The sequence below is a fragment of the Gopherus evgoodei genome, chromosome 2 (genome assembly GCF_007399415.2).
Source record: "Gopherus evgoodei ecotype Sinaloan lineage chromosome 2, rGopEvg1_v1.p, whole genome shotgun sequence".
NCBI classification, from domain to species: domain Eukaryota; kingdom Metazoa; phylum Chordata; order Testudines; family Testudinidae; genus Gopherus; species Gopherus evgoodei.
In genome coordinates, this window is record NC_044323.1 from 140,108,176 (window position 1) to 140,132,256 (window position 24,081).

General features: G+C 38.3%; 1 protein-coding gene across 1 annotated transcript in view; it reads right to left on the reverse strand.

Moving 5' to 3' along the window:
• The window catches only part of CDH18 (cadherin 18), a 1,009,618-nt gene that overhangs the window by 16,498 nt on the left and 969,039 nt on the right, over positions 1–24,081 (reverse strand). The window contains 2 exon segments of the mRNA XM_030551747.1: positions 7,959–8,076; positions 19,314–19,435. Of these exon segments, the coding sequence (XP_030407607.1) occupies positions 7,959–8,076; positions 19,314–19,435 (240 nt within the window).

Consider the following 24,081-nt stretch of genomic DNA (forward strand, 5'->3'; position numbering starts at 1 on the left):
GTGTGGCAGCTGATGAAGCAGTGGAGCATTTATATTAAAAAAAATTCTAACTCCTGCTGGATACAGTTAGCAAATGATGTATCAAACAGCAGAGATGTGTTTAATCTCCATATTGTAGTTGGGGGGCTATATACCATGGGGACCTAAAGGACATGGTCAGATACAGTAATAGTATCAGTGCCACAATCAGTGACAGAATTGGTCAAGTTTTGTGAAAGTCAGAAATAGTCCAATCTTACATGTGTTGAATGAGCTGCAGGAAACAAAACAAAACAAGGAACACTCTAAACCTATAGGCTCTGGCTGTAGGAATACCCAATCTCCAAACATTTTGTCATCCTAAATCAGCCATGTATGTTTTTTATATGGAAATGGAGAACATTTATCAAGGATTAGATCTAGAATTTTGTTAAAATCTCCAGCTATAATAATACTATGGTGGCCCCATGGCATTTATACTCATAAAACATTTATGAAAAAAGATTGGGATCATCCAGGTTTGGCCTGTAGAGATTGCAAAAGATGATTATAAAACTGCCAATTTCAGTCTTAAGGACAGGAAATCCACCCTCATTGTCAGACACAATGATCAAAATATTAACATTCAACTTTTTATGTATTAGTATAGCAACACCCTTCGCTTTAGAATTAAAGCAACTAGAAACTGAGAGGCCTACCCAATCTCTCTTTCTGTTTGTAGAAGTGGGGAGGCAGATTTCTTCTGTTTTACTTTTTTCCCTGTGTTTTTGATTCAGAGAGGAAGATGCAGAACTAAAGGATGTCTTGGGGGCTTCCCAGTTGGAAGCAATATTTCTCTGGGTTGGATGGTGAGTTTTAGGGGACGATATTTGGAGATTCCCCATTGGCTGCTTTAGAGCTCAAGCAACCTGCATCTACCTCCATCATAGTGTCCTCTGGTGTCCAAGCTTTCAATTTCTGAGTCTTAATTTGTTTACGTAGGACTATATTCTTAGGCATTTCCATTTCATTTCTTCACTGATAAACACTGGGAAAAACATTTCTTTCTGGTTAGTTTCAAAAGTACTGTCACAGGGTTGGTCTGCCGCTCCAGTAGAGATGGCACAATGCACGGCCACAGTGCAGTTCAGAGTTTGAGTTTAGGACTCAGTAATTTGTTTCTCAGCTAGCAGGGATTGTGAGTTGCAGATGGGGGTGGTGCCCCCACTCAAACAAAGGGATGAAGAGCCTCTGTGTCACTCTTTAGCATCCCCTTTGGTCAGCTCAGGAGCAGAGGGGGATCTAGGTTTTTTCAGTCAAGAAATGTTTTGGCCAGAGAGAGGAGTGAAAAGAGTAGGGATCTTCACAGCTCTGAGGAGTGTTTAGCTGTATGAGTTCTCTCCCGCTCACCATGGAAAAACTCCTGATATCTGATACATTATTTCTCTAAACTCTCCGCATGGCTCATAAGTCACCATCCCTTCTGCCCCCCTTTGCACTTGCAGCAGATTTCCTCTTTATTTATGTTTTTCAGTGGTGTGATAATATCTGAGCAAGATGGTATATACCCTGTTGATGCCCCTCATGCTCTGGAGCTCAGTCTTACAGTTATCACCATTAGTGCTAATGCTTTTCTCCTTTCCCAGATAGTTTTACATTTTCTCCCTTCGTGCTAATTCAGCAAATATATGTTCTTTAAAGGTCCAGATTTCATGAAATATGCAGTGAGTATTTGTAATAGTTCTATAAGTTGTGCTAGCTTTTCGGTTTTCCATCCAGCTCTACCATAAAGTAGTGATTTCTTCCTGTGCTATTCTACTAAAAATAACATCTATTTCTCTTGTGCCAATTCACTAAGTATTAGTGCTACCAGAGCAGTAAAAATGTGGGTGTGTTTGTGTGTTACATCTTCTATAACATCAATATGTGCTCTTACAGAATTAATTTTGAAAGTTCAGGTGGATTTCTCTATCTGGGAGAAAACAAAGCTGTTTGATATCAGCAACACTAGCATGAGGAGGTGCCCCTGGAACCTTTACTTTCCTTTGCTTGCTATATGCTGATCCCAGCCTTGATCCCAGCATTACGTGACTTTGCAGCCTACTCAACATAAGACTACAAGTGAGCACAATCCCTGGAATAATGATACAGATATAAGCTCAGTAATCAACAGAACAACATTAATTTATTATTGGAAAAGGATGGCCCAGTGGATAGAGCTTTAGCATGGAACTCGAGAACACAGTTCTGTTAGGCCCAGAATTTTAAAGGTACTTGGTATTTATTCACTTAGTGTTACAATGCCTAACTGATGTAGGAACCTAAGTCTTATCTTAAAAAGTTACTTCAGAAGTTGGGACCCTATGGGTATGTCTACACCCCTGCCCCCAAACCCTCCAAGACACTGAGCTTCAGATCCCAGGTCAATTGATTTGGATTCAAGGGGCTCGGATCAGGGGCGGCTCCAGGCACCAGCATGCCAAGCACATGCTTGGGTCGGCAAGCCACAGGGGGCGCTCTGCTGGTCGCCACAAAAGCGGGAGGCAGGTTGCCTTCGGCGGCATGCTTGCGGAGGGTCCGCTGGTCCCACAGCTTCAGCGGACCTCCCGCAGGCGTGCCGCTGAGGGCAGCCAGCCTGCAGTGCTTGGGGCGTCAAAATACCTAGAGTAGCCCCCGGCTCAGATTTCAGGGCCAAAAATAGCAGTGCAGACCTTCAGACTCAGTCTGGAGGCTGGGTTCTGAGACTCACCCCCTTTGCAGGGTTTCAGAGCCCAGGCTCCAGCCCAAGCCCAAATGTCTACACTCCAATTTTTAGTCCTGCAGCGCAAGCCCCACAATCCTGACTCAGATAACCCAGGCCAGCTGCAGCTGTGCCAGAAATCTTTTTATTATAGGGTAGACTTGCATTAAGATTAATTGAAAGTTAATTGGACTTTAGCCCCTAAATCACTGAGGCGTTGCAATAGAGAGAGGAGCAACACATAAATAACTTGGTGTCTCTGTTCCTCAGTTCCTCATTTCTAAAATGGGAATAAATGGTATTTCCCTACCTCACAAGGGTCTGGTAAGGGCAAATACATTACAAATTGTGAGGTGCTCAGGTACTACGGTAATGGGAGCCACCTAAGCAGTATTTATCTGGAGGCAGCTCCTCTCCTGCGGTTGCTGTTAAAATATCTTGTTGAAAAAACAATAGCAAACAAGCTGTAGCTATAGAAAAGGCATGTAACTTCCAACCCCCCACATAACTAAAAAATGGCTCTGTGGAAAAGCTTCAAACTTGTAACTTCCAACCTCCCACATAACTAAAAAATGGCTCTGTGGAAAATCTTCAAACTTGTTTTCAGTATCGATCCTCAATGATAATTAGTACATAAGTCTATCTTTACTTAGTTGGAGTTGAACATTTTTGGATGTTAAGCCCAATTTCAGACTTTCAGAAGTCACCAGTCTCAGTGAGTGAAGACTTGGGGAATTTACAAATTATATTGGCACAGATGGCTGAACACGTTCATTCTGTGATACAAATAATTACATTGCAGGGAATTTACCAGAGTCATTGGGGCAGCCAGTAGGATTTGTAAATCTTATGAGAGAAAAAGTTGTGTTTTAAAGGGCCTGAAAATCTTAAAAGTTCCCTGAAACCTGAGTGATGTTCCCTCTAGAGGTTACAGTCTCTCCCAACTGTTTCAAAGGCAGTATAACTTCTGCTTTCAGGTTACAGCATGAACTGAAATAGAGAGGAAGTGATCTATCAATCTAATCCTCTCTCTCTCTCTCTCTCTCTCTCTCTGTATACACACACACACACACACACACACACACACACACACACACACACACACACACACACACGTAGAGACAGACAGACAGACTCTGTATGCATGTGTGTGGCTATGTCCATATCAACCTATATAGCTGTACAGAAGTCCTGGACTGTCACCACAGCTTGAAGTAGACAGACTTCTCACAAACATTTTCATTGAAATCTCTCCTCTCCAGCCCCCCCGACCCCCCCCCAAAAGTCAAACATTCTGCAAACTAGTTGAGAAACGGTGTGAGCTTTTTGCAAAGAAAAAAATGTTGTTGATGTTCCGAACGTTTTGTCAACCAGCTCTGCATTCTGAAGAGGTTCTTCCCCCCTTCTTTTGGCTCCCTGACAGTGTGGTCCTGCAGCAAAGACTTCCCTGGGTGTCTCTAACTGTGAAAACTCCTGTAAGGAGCCTTCTCCAGCAGGAAAAAACTCCAGAAACAGTTTATGTAGACAGGGGCGGCTCTAGACATTTCGCCGCCCCAAGCACGGCGGCATGCTGCAGGGGGCGCTCTGCCGGTCACTGGTCCTGCGGCTTTGGTAGACCTCCGGCGCAAGACCAGCAGACCCGCCACAGGAAAGCTGCCAAAGGCGGCCTGCCTGCTGCCCTCCCGGTGACTGGCAGAGCGCCCCCCACGGCTTGCAGCCCCAAGCACGTGCTTGGTGTGCTGGGATCTGGAGCCACCCCTGTATGTAGAATGCATTCATGCTGATGTCTTTTCTACTGCTGTCTTTTGGGAGAAGGGCATGTCCTTCTTCTCACTGACCCCTTTCCTTCCCAGGTACAGATCCCAAAATCCATGAAGGAACTGAGGCACAGAGAAATCAGGGCATCCGACTGATCACCTTCCATATAGGATTGGAAAGATCCATAGGAAAGGCTCTCTTTATACTAGAATTCATGAGGAAAGGATAAGGTTTAAAAAAAAACATAAAAGGAATTAAGCATGCTAATCAAGAACATATTAGTGGGAAAAGAGACAATTTGGATGGGCACAAAATTCATAATAAAGAGCAGATTCACACTGGCAGAATAAACGAGCAGATTTTAAACTGGGTGAAAAGGCATCTGTATTGCAAAAAAAATGATAGTAACTATGCTATAGTAGGTAATAAATGCCAAGTTAAGACATTACTGATAAATTAAAAAAACAAATAGAGAAACAAAACCCTAAGGAGAATATTTTTTTCAAATTGATACCATAATGCCCAGTGCTGGCAATATTATGCAGAATGAAGTGGGAAGACTAAAGAAGACTAGAGCAGCTCAGAATTCTTTATTCCCCACAGAAAATTTTGACTTTTTGGCAGAAGTCTATAAACCAAAATTTTCACCTGAAAACTTTCAGATGAAATCCAAAATTTTTGACTCAGAAATGCCACTGCACAGCTTCATGGGAGTTGTAACCCATGTGCTCCCCTTCTCCATCAGCCAGGCTAGACTATATCTACCATGATGTACCTTTGTCTCTTCTCTTGCTGAGCCCACGTATGAAGAACAGGAGTCCCTGGCTGTGGTGCATTTTGAGTCATGTACTCTGGTTGGGGACCCCGAAGACATAGAGAAGAATATGGGCATGAGGAAACCAAACTACAAGTCCCATGAGGCACCACATAGGTCTTCCAAATTGAATATTTTCAGTTTTCTACTGAAAAACAAAATATTTTGGGGGCAGAGGGGGAGAGTGCGGGGGGTAATTCAATTTTTTGGACAAAAAGTCAAACTTTTCCTCAGAAAGTAGCATATTTTGCAAAACGAAATAAAAAGGAAAAAGAAAAAAATCATTTTCTTGAAAACCTAGTTTTCCGTCAAAAATATTTGCAGCAGAAAATTTTCAAATAGCCCTATGCAGGCCCAACTCCCAAATAATTGAAAAGGCATTTTTCATTGTTCTTGCTTTCTAGAATTGCAGGATTAAATGATTAACTAAACTTCATGAAATTTTCTTTAGTGTAGCAATATTTTGTCGTTTCTTTGTTGTACTTGTGTGTGCATACTGTATAATCTTGCTGGTGGAGGTAAACTCTGATCCCTCTGGGCCTGATTCTGATACCCTTGTTCACACTGACTAGTACTTATTTCATGAGGACACTCAATCAACTTCAATGAATCTACTTGAGAAGTATGATAGTACTCAACATAAGCAGGAGTATCAGCACCCAGCTTCCCTTCTAGATCCAGGAATCCAAACCCAATTCCACATTTAAATTTCTCCTTATCTCTGTTCCAAAATCCTGGCTCCAAACATGCCAGAGTTTTGAAAGGAGAGATTAAAATCCAGTGTGGGCTGAAGCACCACTGCATAGCTTCAGTTTTAAATTGGTGTAGTCCCACTGATGTCAAAGGGTGGAAAATGGAATTAAGGCAATAGTGCATCAGGCTTTAAATCCAGAGCTGAATTTTGCAGTTTCAGCTTTCTTCTAAAAGAAACAAAGCAAACAGAAGAAATACTTGGGCATATGTTAAAATCCCAAAGGTCCCAAAATATTGTAGCTCTGCCGTGACACGGCACAGTTCTCACTGAGACATTTTAATTCTACAGTCTTGAAAAACATTATTGAATTGATTTTCCACAAGCTTGTTCTGACCCCAACACTGATTTTTTTTCTCTTTTGTAAGCTAAACAATCCCCAAATATTCAGCCATTATAAATGTATCCGGTCCTAAAACAAAACCAATGTATTAAATTTTTCTGATCTTTCTTTTGTGCATGCACAGCTTAGTGTGATTTTGTTTGAAAAGTTCAAAGTTGTCACGTGCATGGGGTGTGTCTTTAGCCAAGTCTGAAAAAAAAATGGTTTAGAAATACCAACGTTTCAAGTGTTTGAAAACTGCATATTGCACATACACTGTATATGGTTTCCATTGATATTTCAGGGCGAGATTGTGCCTAACAGCACAGCTCTGAAGGAGGCAGTGTGCTTCATAGACAGCCTTTGGAGGCACAATTTCCCCTTCTACTTCTCCCTGTTGTAGAGTGGTAATCATTTGCTGTTGTCCTATACCAAAAGCAAATTATGACATTCCGTATATCAGCTGTAGTTGGTGGTGGTGGAGTCAATGCTCCACTCCAGGTGTTCATATTTCACATTCATATGCTCCAAGGATTATAGTAGGCCAGCAGCAACTGCTTATTCCAGTTCAACTGCACCCAAACTCTGGATAGTGTGCACATGGAAGTAAGGAAAATTCTTACTCTCCCTCACATCCATATGTGTGAATATGTAGTCCAAGCCACATTATGGCCCTTAATTGTTAGAACATTGATATTTTGCTGGTGGCCAGACAAGTGTATGGTTTAGAGCATACAATTTGTTCAAATTCTCCAAAGGTTTAATAATATATGAAGATCCAGAGATCTAAATATATCCATTCAAGAAGAGCAGGCAAACATCTAAAGCTCTGTGCATTGAAATGAGTGCAGCTGTGATCCCAAACATGAAAACATTCAAACACTCAGTGAATTTATCTGAATGTCTCTTCAACGTTCAAAATATAAAGGCACACAAGTACACTCTGCATTCATTTCAAGGGTAGATCTCCCATCCCTGAATACAATGTTCCATCATGATCTGAACAGAATGAAAGCTCCAAGTTGGCAAAGGGCTAGAGTGCATCATTTAGTCACAGCTCTGTAGCGGAATAGTGCAGAGTCATATCACTCCCAAAGCAGCGCCAGAGGCCCTCCTTTACTATACAGACCTCTAGGACTCAGAGGGAGTTCATTTTCCTTCAGTCCTTGGTTTGTCTTGTAAGAATGCCAGCCATGCCATAGTGACAATTCATACTGCTGTAGTGGTGGTGGCTTTATAATAATCAACTAGAAACTGCACTGAGACTGAAACACATTTCTCAAACTCATATTTAAAAACAAACAAACAAACAAACAAAAAGAGTGGATTAAAAGTCTACAAAGCGTACATGCTGGGTATAAAATAGAATAGAATATAAAAATGGAATAGCATTTTCTAAAAGACTGTTTTTGAAACATAGTCCTGGTTATTCATAGCTCACAATGCAGTGTGCACAAATATGGAGTCCTTGGAATCAGCCAGTTGAACATTGATAGATTATAGTTTTCACCTCCTGAGAAGAATTATGTAGAAACAGAGCACAGTTGTTTTGTTCAATGAGACATCCCAAACAAAACAGAGTCCCACTTCTTATAGATTAATGTCTTTGATTTACCTTCATTGTTCCTTAGGGTAAAGTTGGGATTCAAAGAAAGGCCTTCATCAAGAGAATAATGGAATCTTGGCCCATTTGCAGAGTTATCTTTGTCAGTGGCACTGACAGTCTGAATGACCTGAAATAAAAATTAAAAAGTAAATGTGCTGAAATTTCAACTTGACCCAAATATTACCTGACCTCAGCACAATCTTTAACCTTAGCTTATTTTAATTTTCTACTGGGGTGCAGCCAAATTCAACCCATGAAACTACTAGCCCATTAGCTTGATTTCTCTCAAATGAAATATTTTAGGACTCATACTGTGGAGCAAGCTAAAAGCATCCACACTTTACAATATTTTAATATGGGTCAGGACCTTGCTACAAAGATTTTCCTTATCATCAAGACTGCATACTGGGGACTTCCAGAATTACAGTTATCCATAAACACCTATTTTCTGAGAGACAAGACACTGATTAGACAAATGTCTCCAGTATATAGCATCCTCAGTGTGTTGTCTCTACTAATGAAATGCAAAAGCACTTGACACTTTTTCCACTCTAACAATGCTTAGGGAAAACAATTGTTAAATCAAAGTGACAGACACTCGACACCAGCACTCTGTTTAAATACCCTTTTAGGACTCAGTACCAAATTGTAAGAGAGTAGAAGATAAACAGCAGCAGCCATAACTGGTTTTAGTTTGGCTTACCCTAGAGTAACATGAGATTAAATATATCAAGACAGACACCACGATTAGGAGAGCCAGGTCTGAAAGATAAGAGTCCTACAACCCAAATCCCTACTGATTTTTCAAACTGAATTCAAACCGAAACTTTACTAGCTTTTGAAATGTTTGACTGAATATTTTTCACCTTGCACTTTCATTTTCTTGGTGGGACTGGAAATTCAAGTGCCAAAATAGTGTAAAAGAAAGACTGTTCTTAAGGTATTTCTGGATAAAACTGAATAAATTGCTGCGCAGAAATGACAGAAATCCAGGGAGGGAAATATATTTTCTGATGAGATTTCCTGCTCAGTTTTGTAGACTGATACGTGTCCAACTGTTTGTAGATTCATCCACATTGAACTTGAAGTTTCAACTTTTAGGGCTCTTAGGGGTACTGTCTGTATTAAAAGCTGAAGTAAACAGGCATGTCTCAATGTCCACTTATACAAGAGTGGCAAAGCAAAAAAAGAGAAATGCTATTTTAAAGCTAATGTAATACATCAGTTATTTTATAATTAGTGGAGTCTGAGAAGGCAAACAATATTTTCTGATTATTATATTTTATTAGGAGCTGTGAGGAAGATTTGATTTTTTAAAGGTAGCCACAATAAATTATTTGCCAGATTGTAAGCAATCAAGGAAATTATTTGCCAGATTGTAAATAATAAAATTGCATCTCAGATCATCTATAATCTTGAAGTCTGCAGCAAACTAAGCAGCCTCATACTACAGCAGCCCTTGTTAAAACTTTTGGGAGCAGTTAATTTCTCTACATTACATTTTGAAAAGGTAGTAAACTCCAAGAGGCTTACCTATAATTGAAATGGCCTTGCATAATGAAAGAAGGCTAGAAAAGCCTCATCTGATCAGCCTAAATTCAGATATTTAGGTTTTAATGTTTAGACATACTTAGGGAATATTTTCAATTTCAAGGAGGTCAGTTTTTTGAGACTACAGGCGAGTCTCATCTTACGCGGGTTCCATTCCGCAGTTAGAGTGCAAAGCGAAAACCACGTATAGTCAAAATTACATTGAGTTGAATGGCAGGTGGAATTGCCTGCACTACAGAAACACTACAGTATTTAAATTGTTATTTTTCTCTTTTTTTTTTGTTTTTGCCAACTGCGTAAAGTGGAAATCGCGCATGTTAAATGCACATAAGATGCGACAGACCTGTACTGAATTTCTTTTGACAGTTCTTTTTCTTTTTTTTCTTTAGTAGCTAGTTAAAATTTAGATCAAAGGTCTTAGAAAATGAAAGTGTGTTTCATTAAGTAATAGTTCCAAAAACTTGGTTGTTTTCTAGCAAAAATACTTTATTTTGTCATACATTGCACACTTTCCTTTGACAAGCTATGTTGTTGCTAATGGAATAATCTTAGGGCTCAATCCTGATGCCTTTACTCATATAAGTAGCTCTATGTGACTATACTCAGTATGGAGGGCTAGACCAATTTTTTCCCTCAAATGCATGTGCCTTCCATTGACATGCATCCCTGAGTAAGTAGACTTTGGTTGCAATTTGAAGTCCTCATCCTGAAGGAGCAGGTATGCCATGGAAAGCCAGCATTTCTGTTCTTCAGGCTTTTATTTGACAGTTATACATTCTTACAATAATAGAAGACTTTTAGAGATACAAAGGGGTGGAAGATCAAGAACTTTTGAGTCACCACTCCACTATTAGAAATAAATGATCTTTAACAATACTGAAATACATGCATTTTTGTTCCATCTTTTCATGAAAAAAACATACTGTGGTTGATGCAAGGAAAACCTTACTATCCAGATGGGTAAAAATGTACCTATATCATTTATCTAACATCTCAGGCCAATGATTTTACAGGATCTTGTTTCAGATGCATGACCCAATTTTTCAATATGTTAGCTCAAGGCCTCAGTGGCATAGAAGTATTGGAATAGTGTCTTTAGCAGCACTTTAAATCTCAAGAAAATACTCTAACTATATTCTCCTATTTTTGCATGTGAAAATCCAAATTTACTCTACTTTAAGCCATATAACTGAGAGAGTCTATAGTCAATTGAATTTAAGGCCACAGAAGATCACCAGGCCATCTAGATTTTTCATAAATTGGGAAAAAATACGAGAAGCACCTTAAGATCTAAGTTAAGATCTAACTTTTTTATAATCAATTTAGGGAAAAGATGACCAGAAAGGAGGAAGAAGAAGACAGTGTATTTTAATGCCAGAATACCATCTAATTGAATAAAGTAATGCAGAAAGCTCTAAATTCTTTGTCAATGATTAAGTGGATTCGCATCTTATCAGGTCATACTTATGACACCAGGTGCACCTTGCCAGTGAATAGTGTTGGTTTCATTTGGATGTTAGAACTCACAGCACCCACTGAGATGGCAGCCACAGGCAATGCAACAAGTCACATTGAGTAAGCTAGAAATTACAGTACAACACCATCATAAAATCCAACAGATCATCATGAAAAAATACACAGAAAAATTTTCTTGTTCCTACTATGCAGCAAGATACTATAACGATGAGTAGAACTTGGAGAAATTTTGCTGGAGCCATATTACAATGGAATGCTTCATGATATTGGGTTGATATTTTGTTGTAGAAAAAAATTGGGCGGGAGATGCAACAATGTTAAAATGTCCTATTTCAACATTTGAGAATGAAATATTTTTGCTTCTTTTTTTTAATTATATCTTATTGTAAAATGTTATATATTGTATAGTACAAAATAAAAAAAAATCCTCAAAATCGACAAGAAACATTTTTTAAAAATTCCTTTGTGGTGAATTTTGAAATAATTGTTTCTCTTTCCTATCTGTAATGAAGCCAACATCTTTGGGAAAACGGAATTTCTGTCCTTCTCTAGTGAGGAGTGAAGTATAAATATATGGATGGAGGGATTTCTCACATATATGAGCCTTGTTCTTCCTGCAAAACATTTAATCAGTTTCTCAAAATTTACCACACATTTCAGATTAAAGTTTTGCTATCATTTATCAGATGTGGATAATATCCATAACTGGAGTCTGAATAGTTCCAGAATACAAGGACCTTCAACTCTGAATACCATCCAGATCTACATTATATGCTACTTTCCCCTCCTTAATAAATAATATGCTTTGAAATAGCTTTTAATTTGTTTAATAAGAAATACACCATTGAAGAGGATTTTATTTTATGGATGGAAAGACGTATGAATAAAAGTCTTTCTGTCTGATGGTGAAATTCTATCCTGGCATAAGCTGGCACAACTCTAATTGACTTCAAGGGGAATTGAACTTGCTTATGATGGATTTGAATTTGGTCCTGTGTCTCAAGCTATATTTATTGTGCATCAGTAGCAGTTCTTGTGGGACACAGAATGTATCTCCTAAGCAAGGTGAATGCCCGACTAGGAAAGTTGTGAGCAGAATGTTCAAATGGTCTTCTCCTCATAAGTGTTTTGAGAGGAAGATGCTTCTGGGGTTCATTCTAATAATTCCTTTCTAACACTAGGTTTTGCTGAATTAAAAACAAAATAAATTGTGCTCTTGGGAAGGGAGGGAGAAGCAGAGGGAAAGACTGTGAAAATTAGTGTTGCTGTTATTTTCCCCACCTCAATTTATCCCCAAACCTCTACCTAAAAATGCCCAGTAAAAAAATCTCATAGATTTATGAAATTAAAAACAAAACAAATCCAGTATGTTAAATCTGATTTATTCTGTTTAACTGGACACTGGAGGATTATCACTTTGTAAGAAAAAAACCGTAGCCAGCTTAGGGCTGCTGTGCACTCTTATCCTAGCTGCTGAGGCAGGAAGAATGGCTGGGCCAAAAAGGTATGGCCTGGGGAATCCCTGACTGCTGGTACAGCCTCTTAGGACCCTGGGCAACTTGCATAAAATAAAGCAGCTCTTAGGATGTCATTGTGTCCCCCTGTTTGAATTTTAGAGCTCATCTGCAGCTGAGAATCTGCCCTACTATGTGACTGACTTTATAAGTAGAACTGGTTAGAAATTCTCTGGTGGAAGAGTTTTCCAATGGAGAATGCAGAATTCTCAACATTGAAATATTTTGAGGAGAAGGTTTGATTTCAACAAAGGTCAAACAAAACCCAGCAAGAGATCTGATGGAATCCTGCCAGCCTGAAAGGTTTCTGTCAGACACTTACCTGGTTTTCTGCCAGCTTGCCCACCCAACTCTTCCAAAATCTGCCAGGCAGATTGAAGGGAAGACAGGAGCCTGAAAGCACTGGCTTCAAGATCTAAGGTTCCCAGCTCTGCTGAGGCTCTCAGGGCATCCAGGATCTTGGTTTCCCATCAGCCCACCTGGCAGAATTTCATTTCAAAATTATTGATTTCCCTAAATGAATTTTTAAAATTCTGTTTTGTGGAGAAAATTGATTTTGGGAGAGGTGAGAATTTATTTTTGTGGGAGGTACTGATTTTGTGGGAGGCAAATCTATTCATTCTGCTATGAGAAGAAAGAAGTGATTGTGTGAGGAGGTGAGTACGTGGTGCACAGTGGAGAAGAAAACTAGGGATGAGGCCTAGGTGTATTGTGGTGGGGTGTTTTTCTTAGAAAAGCCAGTCACATCTTAATTTTCCTTCCTAGGCATAGACTGGAGATTTTGCTTCATCTGTAGTGTCCTCAAGGGGAAGGGAGTTAGACAAAGGGAAAGGATGAGAGACAGGGATGTAGAAGTTAGCAATAAGCATGGTAATTGTATGTAAATGTTAATGTGGAAATCATGCAAATTTAATGTAAATTAGTAATAATTCTTTTTGATGGGCCAATGTAGGAAAGTCTGTTTAACCAACCATCTTGTATTGATGTTAATCTTGATTCTTTAGTTCCTCCCTTAAGTTATTTTTTCCTCTGCTATTTCACTTGTAGCATCAAGCAGTGGGTCTTTGAGTTTAAATCTGTCTCAACAGATATCTCTAGGGCAAAGTTCTTCAATCATTTCTTTAAATTGCTCATTTTGTGGTACACTGAAGGCAGTGTTAGCAAAAAAGAAGTTATAAGATATGAAGTCCCAGTCTTTGCCTTTCAGTTGCTTTTCTGGCATAATCACCAACTGAACATACAGATTATTCTTTGTCATTTCCTAAAAGTTGAAGAAAAACAAAGAGTTTTCCTGAATTGATATTGAAAAGCTGCTGAAAGACTGTGAACAAGAGTTTTAATTATCGCAACTTTCAAACAGAAAATAATAGCATAGACAATGCCTCACTTCCAGGATCACAAAAACAGTAAATGTTCTGCTTTTCCACTTCAAAAGACAAAGTATCATTCAATGGCACATTTGATCTTAAAGAATCTTTACATTTTTATTTAGAATTATCTATTTTCATTACTTCAGTTCATTGAGGTTTTTTTTTTACTTTTTTCAACTTCAGATATATTTAATCAGTGACTAATGCAACAATGTTTATAATCACTAAATATTTATCAACCATTTGCAATATTGATTGGCAGCTTTCATATGTACTGAAACTAGAATGAGAAACAACCCCTTAATCAATTCAATGCTGTGAAGCGTGAAAAGTTAATAATCATGTTATCAGTTGCCCTGCCTCCTTCCAAGAGTTTCCAGATTCTAGCAAACCAAACAGTTCTAACAGTTCACAATGCTATCAATGACTCTATCAGTTGTTCATTCCCAGTTCATATATATATATATATTCATATAAATACTTCAGATTAACCTACATCCAATGGAGTCCAACAACTGACTAAAACAGAAATAAAATACTCGCAAAAAAGCTAGGACAGTAGGGGAGAAAAGTTGAACCCAAAACCAATGCGATTTTTTTTTCACAAACCTGCAAAGTAACTCATCAGGAAGGTTGCAGTGTAGTTGTAGCTGAGTCAGTCGCAGGATATTAAAAAGGCAAGGTGGGTGAGGTAATATCTTTTATTGAACCAACTTCTGATGGTAAGAGAGACAAGCTTTTGAGTCACACAGATCTCTTCTTCAGGTTTGGGAAAGGTACTCTGAGCATCACAGCCAAATGCACGATGGAGCAAATTGATTAGCATAAGTAGTTAGCATCTGCCTTGAATCCTTCCTTAGAATATGTGCTAACTATGTACGTTAAACAAGCTGCTCCACCTTACACTTAACTGTGATGCTTAGAGTACCTTTCCCAGAGTTGAAGAAAAGCTTTCTGTGGCTCAAAAGCTCTCTTTTACCAATAGCTGTTGGTCCAATAAAAGATATTACCTCACCCACCTTATCTCTCATCAGAAAGTGACATTTAAAAAACAAGTTTTAGTCATACATTCATACATTGCTGTTATACATCTGATTTGTTACATAAATTATGTTTTTCATTAGATGGAACTTTTAAACTGAAGTTCTTAAGGTTTTCAAAAATGAAAATATATGAAACCCAAGAAATGCTGAGCACTATTTTGCTATTGTAATTATTATTACAGAACCTGAAGTCAAGGCTTCTCTACACTACCGCTTAATTTGATGTAACTTTTGTCATTCAGGGATTTGAAAAAATCACCCACTTGAATGATGTATGTTACATTGACTTAAAGTGCTGTGTTATGTTGGGGGGAGAAACCTTCCCACCAAGATAGTTTCTGCCTCTCAACATAGCGCAACTTCGCTGATGTTGTGCGATGGTGAAGATAAGTTCTTAGTGTTTACATTTTAGCCCTCTGCTTTCAGAAACAGGATTCTTCCGGTTATAGTCCTTCCTATCTCCAGGATTCAATCAAGTTTTAATTTCTCAAACCAAGCTATTTTACTAAAGAGGGGATAGCCTCTTACAACTAGAATGTCTTCTGTGAACTAGTCCATAAGGGCACCATCCTTTTTTCTTGCAGATCCCTCCTCTAATTCTATTTTTGCTGTGACCCCTAAAGTAAATTTTCCATTGTGATGACTATTTGCGGAGCTCAAGGAAAATTTAAAGCTCCAAAGTCTATATTAAAATAAAGACAAATCTTTTTCTCTCCTAAAGTGTTCTTTTAACAGCTAATTTGGTTTTTACACACAACAGTGTAAAGCAAAGCAATATTATGGAGTTGCTTGACTATTTATTTGCCCTGTGATTAGCTGAAGTGAATGACTTTTTTTTGTGAAATGTAAAATTGGGTGTTTGAATATATTTGATTTTTTTTTATAATCAAGTAATAGAATTAAATTCCAGCTTTTATGTTTCCTAACTCAAAAAGTGTTGTGTCCAACATGGGGGAATCTTTATTAGACCTTGTCTTAACAGGTAAAAAGGAACCGATTACACAACTAAAAATTAATGGTAACTTAGGTATAATTGATCATGATTTGATCACATTTATAATGTGCAAGCAAAAAAAATCCAGACTTGTAATGTGTATACTTAATGCTTTAATTGGGCTAGTTTCTCAAAGCTATAAACAATTATGAACCAAATCAGCTAGGAGGAAGAATTTAATCAGAAGACTGTGAATGATAATTGACACTTTTAAGAACACTTTACAAGAAGCTCCAAAATTATATATATTGTATAAATGGAAGACAAGGAAGTTGATAATAATGACAGTAAATCAGAAGTAAGGAAGTATAGAAAATTGATAAGGGAAGGAAGGGGACGCCAGGGGAAATCTATGTCCAACAGACTTGAGGACAATAAAAAGGAGTCTAGGTATACTAGGAACAAAAAAAACCCAAAAAACAAAAACAAAAACTAGATGAAAACAGTAGAATTATCAATAATAATGCAGAGAAGGCAGAAGTGTTCAATAAATATTGTGGTTTCATATTTGCGGAACAAACAGATGATATAGTCTCATCATATGGTGATGATAACACACTTTCCATTCCACTAGTATTTAAAGGAGGATGTTAAACAGAAGCTACTTAAGTTAGACATTTTGAAATCAGCAGATCTAGATAAATTGCATCCAAGAGTTTTAAAAGAGCTTTCTGAGGAGGTCACTGAACTATTAACGTTGAAGTCTTGGAGTATTGGAGAAGTTTCAGAAGACTGGAAGAAAGCTAATGTGCCAATTTATAAAAAGGGAAAAGGAGACGACCCAGGTAACGATAGGTCTCTCAGCATGACATCAGTCCCAGGCAAGATAATGTAGCAGCTGATATGGGACTCAAATGATAGAAAATTAAAGGAATCTAATGTAATTAATGCAAATCAACAAGGACTTATGGAAAACAGATCCTGTCAAACTAATTTTTTTTTTGATGAGATTACATGTTTGGTTGATAAAGGTAATAGTATTGATGAATATACTTAGACTTCTGGAAGGTGTTTGAGTTTGTACATGTTCATTAAAAAAACTAGAATGACATAAAATTAACATGCCATGCATTAAAAAAAAAAACCTGGCTAACTAATAGGTCTCAAAATATAACTGAAATGGGAAATTGTCATCAAGCAGGTGTGTTTCCAGTGAGGTCCCTCTGAGATCAGATCGTGGTTCTATATTTAACATTTTTATCAAGGACCGGAAATAAAATATAAAATCATCACTGATAAAGTGGACAGATGACACGAAAATGGGGGATGGTAAATAATGAGGAAACTGGTCACTGTTTCAGAGCAATTGGGATTGCTTGGTAAACTGGGCACAAACAAACAGCAGGAGTTTCAATGCAGCTAAATGGAAATGTATTAATCTAGGAAAAAGATAAAAAATTGGGATTTTATGTCTAGCTGGTAGTACCTTAAACCAAATATATGTGGAGTCTAAGAATCTAAGAATTGAGGTTGCTTGACGCAATGAGTTCCTTAAATGGGACATCCTGTTGGTCATTCTCACCAATTGTGGCTAAGTCACAATAAATAAAAGCAATCAAATGTCTTTCAAATTTTTCTGAACCATGATATCTATCTGAACCATCACACATTTTATCATAAGTAATGGTTAACTTAAAATGTTACCCTCATCCTTCCTCCCCTCTTTCTTAATATTTGTCAAACTCCGTTGTTGCATCTTGTCTTCAATTACATGGTAAGCTCTTTGAGGACAGGCCAATGACTACTTATGTGTTTTTGTAGAATACAATGGTAACTCGATTTTCACCAGAGCCTTGGTGCACTTCCACAATACAAATAATTAATAATAAAAAGTGTGCAATACAGTTTTCTTAGTTCAAAAAAACCCCCAAACATTAGTAACAAGCACGCTGTTCCATCCTTTCATATTAAACTAGTGTGTTATAAAGTCCTTCCCATGGTTACTACTCCTGGATGTTAGATTGTACTGTAGCAAGGATCATGGCATCATTCACGCCAGAGAACATTAGCTCTGGAGGAAATATTATCCCAGTACACATCAGCAACAGATGTCAGTGTGGTCAGACATATTTGATTATTTAATAAATAATGTGTTCATAACTTTCCATTTATAGAACTTCCTTTTGAGAGTTTAAATCTCCATCAACGGGAATAATTTGCTTATTTAAAAAACACAGCAAAGAAAACTCATAAACATTTCAGAGTTTGCCCTGTGCCAAGTTATAACTCATTAAAATATACCTTGTCTTTAATTTACATCATTTAAAAATAAAAGCATTGCACTAGATACTATCTAGAAGTCAGAAAAGAAAGTCACATTATTTAGGAGATTTCACAATTTTTTTTGTCGCCATTTAGTTTTGTTCAATTCTTCAGTCCCTCATGTTGTACTTTATTTGCTGTGGATATTTCTTGCATTGTAGATATGAATACCCTTACCCTTTCCTCAATGCACACATGAATTTTCATCTTTTTGACGTGAAAGCCATTATTGCTCAAAAAATGGACCCATTAAGAAAAAATGTGAGTGCCCTTGTATTCTGAATGTTTTTTATTTTGTTACAGATAACACTTTATCTCTAACAGCTGCTCAATATCTGCCTCAGATTGTATTGTAATCCATGGTGAAAAGCAATTACACCCTAACATCAATTTTAAGGCTGTCAAGCAAATTAGTGCATAGCCAGCAGGAAGTGGTGGCAAACAGTGCAGAATACTCAAAGAGAGTGAAAGATGTGGAAATATGGTAAAGCCTAGGCACTGATGGAGCATACCAGCAATGGTAGTAGCAGTAGAGCAGTACTCTGTTATTCAGCATCAGTTTTAAAAGAAAAAAAAGTCAGCCTCCTTTGTATTATGAATGTCTGATGTCACTTCACAGGGATATCCATGCAGGGTTCATCCTGTTTGTAATCCTCACACAAACTGCTCTTTAGGACAACAAAATGTGCAAAGAAACACTATGGAAGCCATGTTGTATCTACCATTGTACAGAGCACCATGAAGGAATCTTGTACTGAGTGACAACTGCGGTGGGAGGGACATTGAATTTGCTTTGTACCATTGATGATGATGATGATGATTACTATAAACAAGATTATGGGCTTCCAATATATATTCATTTAACAGATGTGATTATGATTTTGATTGAACACAGACATTTGATTTTTAACACTAACATCACAAAAAATATTTGTAAAAAATCCCCAAAACACCTTTCCCTCCACCTATCACATTCAAAAGTCTGATCAAATACAAAGTATACAAAATATAATGGCATTTATTTATTTGCCTATAAAAATATGATGCTCAGGTACTCATTGAATTCAAATTCTTTTGCATGCAACATTAACAGAAAAAGAGCTGTTCTTTTGCTATACATTAGAGGAAAGAGAACCATGAGATCGATGGGTTACCTGCCCGGGCTTTGCATTCTCACAGACAACTACATCATATTCTCTGGCAAGCTCTGGAGGGTTGTCGTTGACATCCAGGATTCTAATATCAACTGGAACATGGCTTAGCAGGCCAAGGTTGTCTATAATACACACAAAAATGGATTTAGTCATTTGACAGTTTTAATACACACTCTAAAGCCTTAGTTTAAACAAAATATCTTAAAATCATGGTTTGTCAGAGGCTCCAGCTACTGCAATAGAACTTTCAGCAAAGATAATTTTATAAAGATCCTATTTGCTGAGTCTCATTAACATTTTGAAAAATGAAAATTGAATAGACAGGCACAGCATGAATACTAAATTGCTATTTTGTCATATTTAAAAAAAATTACAAGTTACTCAGGAACTGAAGTGGGAGAAAGTTGTCAGAGTTTATTGGATGGTTTCACACTGTATGCCAAGAAATGATCAGTTGGCTTCACAATTAACCTGAAAGTGTCACTGAAGTGTTGAACAAATCTAAAATTAAATATAGTACTTTTGTTTTCCTCCATCCCTCAAAGATTTCATGGTATGAAAATAAAATACTGAAGTGATAAGAGAAGAAAAAACAAGCAAACATATGTAAGTCATTTTGTCAAACTGGGCTCCAGATTCCGTGCACGATATTTCACAGCTGCAAATTATATAAATATAATAAAGTCAGCCTTGATGCTGTTTCACTGAAGTCAAAGGGAGTTTTGCAATCGGCTTTAAAGGTGCAGGATCAACCATATAAACAGTGATAAAATAATTAACTATAAAGGCTTAAATTGTTTAGGTTTTTAAAAAAACAAAAACAGAGTTTAGTCTACCAGATTAGGTCTGTCTCTGATTTCAAAAAACAAACAAACAAACAAACAAAAAAGTACAATAAACAGACGTGTTTCAATTAACTGTTTCACATGATGGAATGGGAAGGAAATGCATGTTTCCTTGATCTGTACACATATTCTCTCATTTTCATTACCTTACATTGGCTTTTTATATTTCATCGTATAAATTTTATGTGAAGAACCTTTTATAATTAGCATTCTTCATTATAATATACTCAGCTCCTATAACAATATTTCTTCCAAAAAAATTTCAGTATGCATCTCAGAACAGAAGAAAAAAATCTTTCCTAACTGGTTAAAAATGTAGACTCTTTGCTGAAAATTGTGCACTTCATTTTTATATCCTCCACTGGAACCTAACTAGCGGTAAAAGATATCTGGGTCCACTATTTCAGGCACTGCATGGATGTAAGTTGCTTGTCACTGGCACAGAGAACTGGGTCTGTGGTGTGTGTGTGTGTGTGTGTGTGTGTGTGTGTGTGTGTGTGTGTGTGTGTGTGTGTGTGTGTGTGTGTGTGTGAGAGAGAGAGAGAGAGAGAGAGAGAGTGTAATCTTAATCTAGTCTCTAACCTGGATATTTTTGCCTTAATTAGCCCATATCACATACCTCTGTCAAAAAGGTTATTGATGTGATGGCTTAGACTCATTACAACTTTGCTGACTGCTGCTCAGAATTCTTCCATCTTATTGATTAGATGAGACAGCTTTCTAGTCCAAAATTTAAACTCTCTAAGGCTATTTCTACATTTGAGCGGGGAGGTGCAATTCCTAGCTCATGTAGACATACCCATGTGTAATGAGGTAGCACTATTTTTAGGGAGCTAGCTCGCAAAGCTTGCAGTGGTCCATGCAAATCACACTTCTCAGCTCAAATGTAGAGGTAACCTACATCACCAAATAATATATCAGAATGCTGACATTCTAAAGTATTTTAACAAGTTGAGTTCTTCAGTCTTTTCTAGCTATAGATGGACTTTGAGATAAAGGTTCTGATCTACAGGGCTCCTTATGAGTCTGCACTCTCTTGCATGCACAGACAAATGAATACAAAATATGTGTTTCAAATTATACTATACTATACTTCACCCCCATTCAACAGTTCTTAAATAGGAGAAAGAGGAGGAAATTAAAATAATAATAATTATTACTCATACGGATGGAAGACCGGATTAGAATAGCATAAGAACATCTACTCCTACTCCAAACTTTCCCCCCAGTATTAGAATGCAAATCAAATGAGCCTTTTCAGAAGTTAGATACAGGCTGGACACTTTCATTTTCTTGCTTCAACTTTTCTCATGTGTTGATATTTTCAGTTCAGACTTACAAAAAAACTGGTTACCTACCTGTATTGTCAATGTTGTTCTTCAAGCTGTCACTGCAAATGTGTATTTCATTAAGGTGTGCACATACCCAGCACACCATAGCTGGAGAGTTTTCTGCAGCAGTACCCATTGGAGATCACACACGAGCCCTGCACATCCTTGTGGCACCTGAGAGTATATCAGGGTGGCGGCACTCTACCCCACCCTCAGTTTCTTCACACCAGAAAATGGCAAAACAAGACCGAGATGCAGAGGACACAGGGGAGTGGGTTGTGGAATACACAAGGGCAACAATATCTGAAAGAACAACAGTTAAAATACATCTAAACATTTTTTCCTCAAGTGGTTGCACACGTGTATTCCACTCAGGTGATTCACAAGCAGTACTATTAGGAGGTGGAGCTCAGAGTCTGCAATATGTGACTGCAACATGGCCTTCTCAAAATTTGCATCAGCTCTCAAAGAAGTTATTATGGTGTAAGGATGAGTGAAGGTTTGCACCAAGAACCAAGTGGCAGCCCTACAAATGTCCAGTAGGAGGACATCCTTTTGAAAAGCCACTGAAGTAGTCTGAGCTCTCATTAAATGAATCAATAGCGTATGTGGAGGATGGGTATCCGTTAATCCCATGATCCATGATAATACAAGAAGCAATCCATCTAGAAATTGCGTGGTAACTGCTTGACCTCTAAGTTTGTCAGCACAAGTAACAAATAGCCAATGGGACATCTTAAAAGGCTTAGTCCTATCAGGATGAAAGGTTCATGCCCTCTTTACGTCCAAAGTATGTAGATGTTTTTCGTCCTTATTTGAATGTGATTTGGGGGCGGGGGGAGAATGAAATGCAAATGAAAGGCAGATACCACTTGTGGCAAGTCACCTCCTTCATGTTGCCAGACTTAGCACTTCCCCCTCTGGTGGTGGGGGCCTGGGGTAAATCAGCCCCACCCTGGGCAGTTTTTGCCTTCCCTCTTCTGTGTTCCTTTGGCTATATTTTCAGGCTAGGCCTCATGGCTGGCCTAATGGGTGATCTTCCACTAAACAAAAAGGAAACAGTCTCACAAACTCAAAACAAAGGGGGATTCCATTCCTGCCTTCTCACTGGGGCAGGGTGTTGTCCTGTCATTTGCCCCTTAGTGTCAGTCCTTCACTTACCAGAAACTCAGGTTTGGATGCTTCCTCTATGGGAAGGAGCACAGCTTCTCACCCTGGAGAAGCTTATTTCCCTGCTGCCACTAGCCTGGCAGGAGCTTGTCTCTCTCTCCTCCCTTTTTCTCTCCCCAGAGGAGGGGTTTTTAAAGGCCTCGGGCAGCCCTAAATTGGATTCAGGTATCCCTAATTGACCTGAGGTAACCCCTTCTTAGCTTGTAGGAAAAAGGGCCTTTAACGTTCTAGGGCTAACATATCATACTTCCAATACCCTCAGCCATCCTGCCTGACCTTGTCACACATTTTAGTTACAAACTTCGGATCTGGCCTCAAAACTTCATACTTTTCAAAAATACTGTGCATGGTGGTTCTGTCATGACAGCCTGAAGATCACCTATTCTTCTGGCTGATATAATAGCAAGTATGTCTCCTGACACAGGTGAGGCAAAAAACAGATAGCCCTAAACTAAAATGGTGGGCCCATTAAATCAGCTAATTCAATGTGAAGTTCCCAAGTTAGCAATGGATACTTTCTGGGGGAAAAAGTCAAACACTCCCTTTTAAAATCTAACGGTATATCTACAGTGCAATGTAAACCCAGGGTTTGAACTCAGACTGAAGTCTAATCCCCCTTCCGTCGATACAGAAATCACGCTAACCCAGGGCTTGGACCTAGGGTCCCTGGACCTCAGGTGTACCATACAAGACTGAATCAAGCTGGGACCATAGTTCAAGCCCTATTGTTTTGCAGTGTAGACACAGCCCCACTGGACTTGTGCTCTGGGAGTCCACCAAAATATCTTACAATTCCATGGGTCAACTTTCTTTGTCCTATGGACAGTCAAGTTTGCTGCATGGTTAAGTTTTCCCACACAGCACCACAAACAAAAATTTAGAGCAGCTACATTTTGGGAGAGCACTAGGAAGCCTTGGATATGGGTGGTTGGACTTGGGCTAGATAATGCAGTGTAGATGTTGAAGCCCTGGGTTGGGAGCCATGGTCCAACACTTCCTAACCTGAGGTTACAAATGAGTTTAAATGCTCAAGCCCTAAGTTAACAAACTGAGGGTTTGCTAACTTGAGTTCTACTAACCCTGGGCTTACACTGGAATATAGGCATATGCTGGAGACCATTAGATTTGGAAAAAAAAAAGAAAAAGGATGTTCTCCGAATGGAAAAGTGAATTGATGAAGTGAACTCTCTGGGAGTTTAGGGGAAATCTCAAGGATTTGATATGTAACAGGTACGCTAAAAGTCCTGAATCTTAGCTTCTGATGGAAGCATGCTGTGGAGAGTGGAAATCATTTCAACCTAGTTCAATAGGTGGATCTAATATATTGTTTTCTACTATTAAGTAATATCTCCTGAAATGACACTGAACTGTCCTCTGGCTGAGCTAACCACTCAACAACAGCCATAGCATCAGGTGAAGACT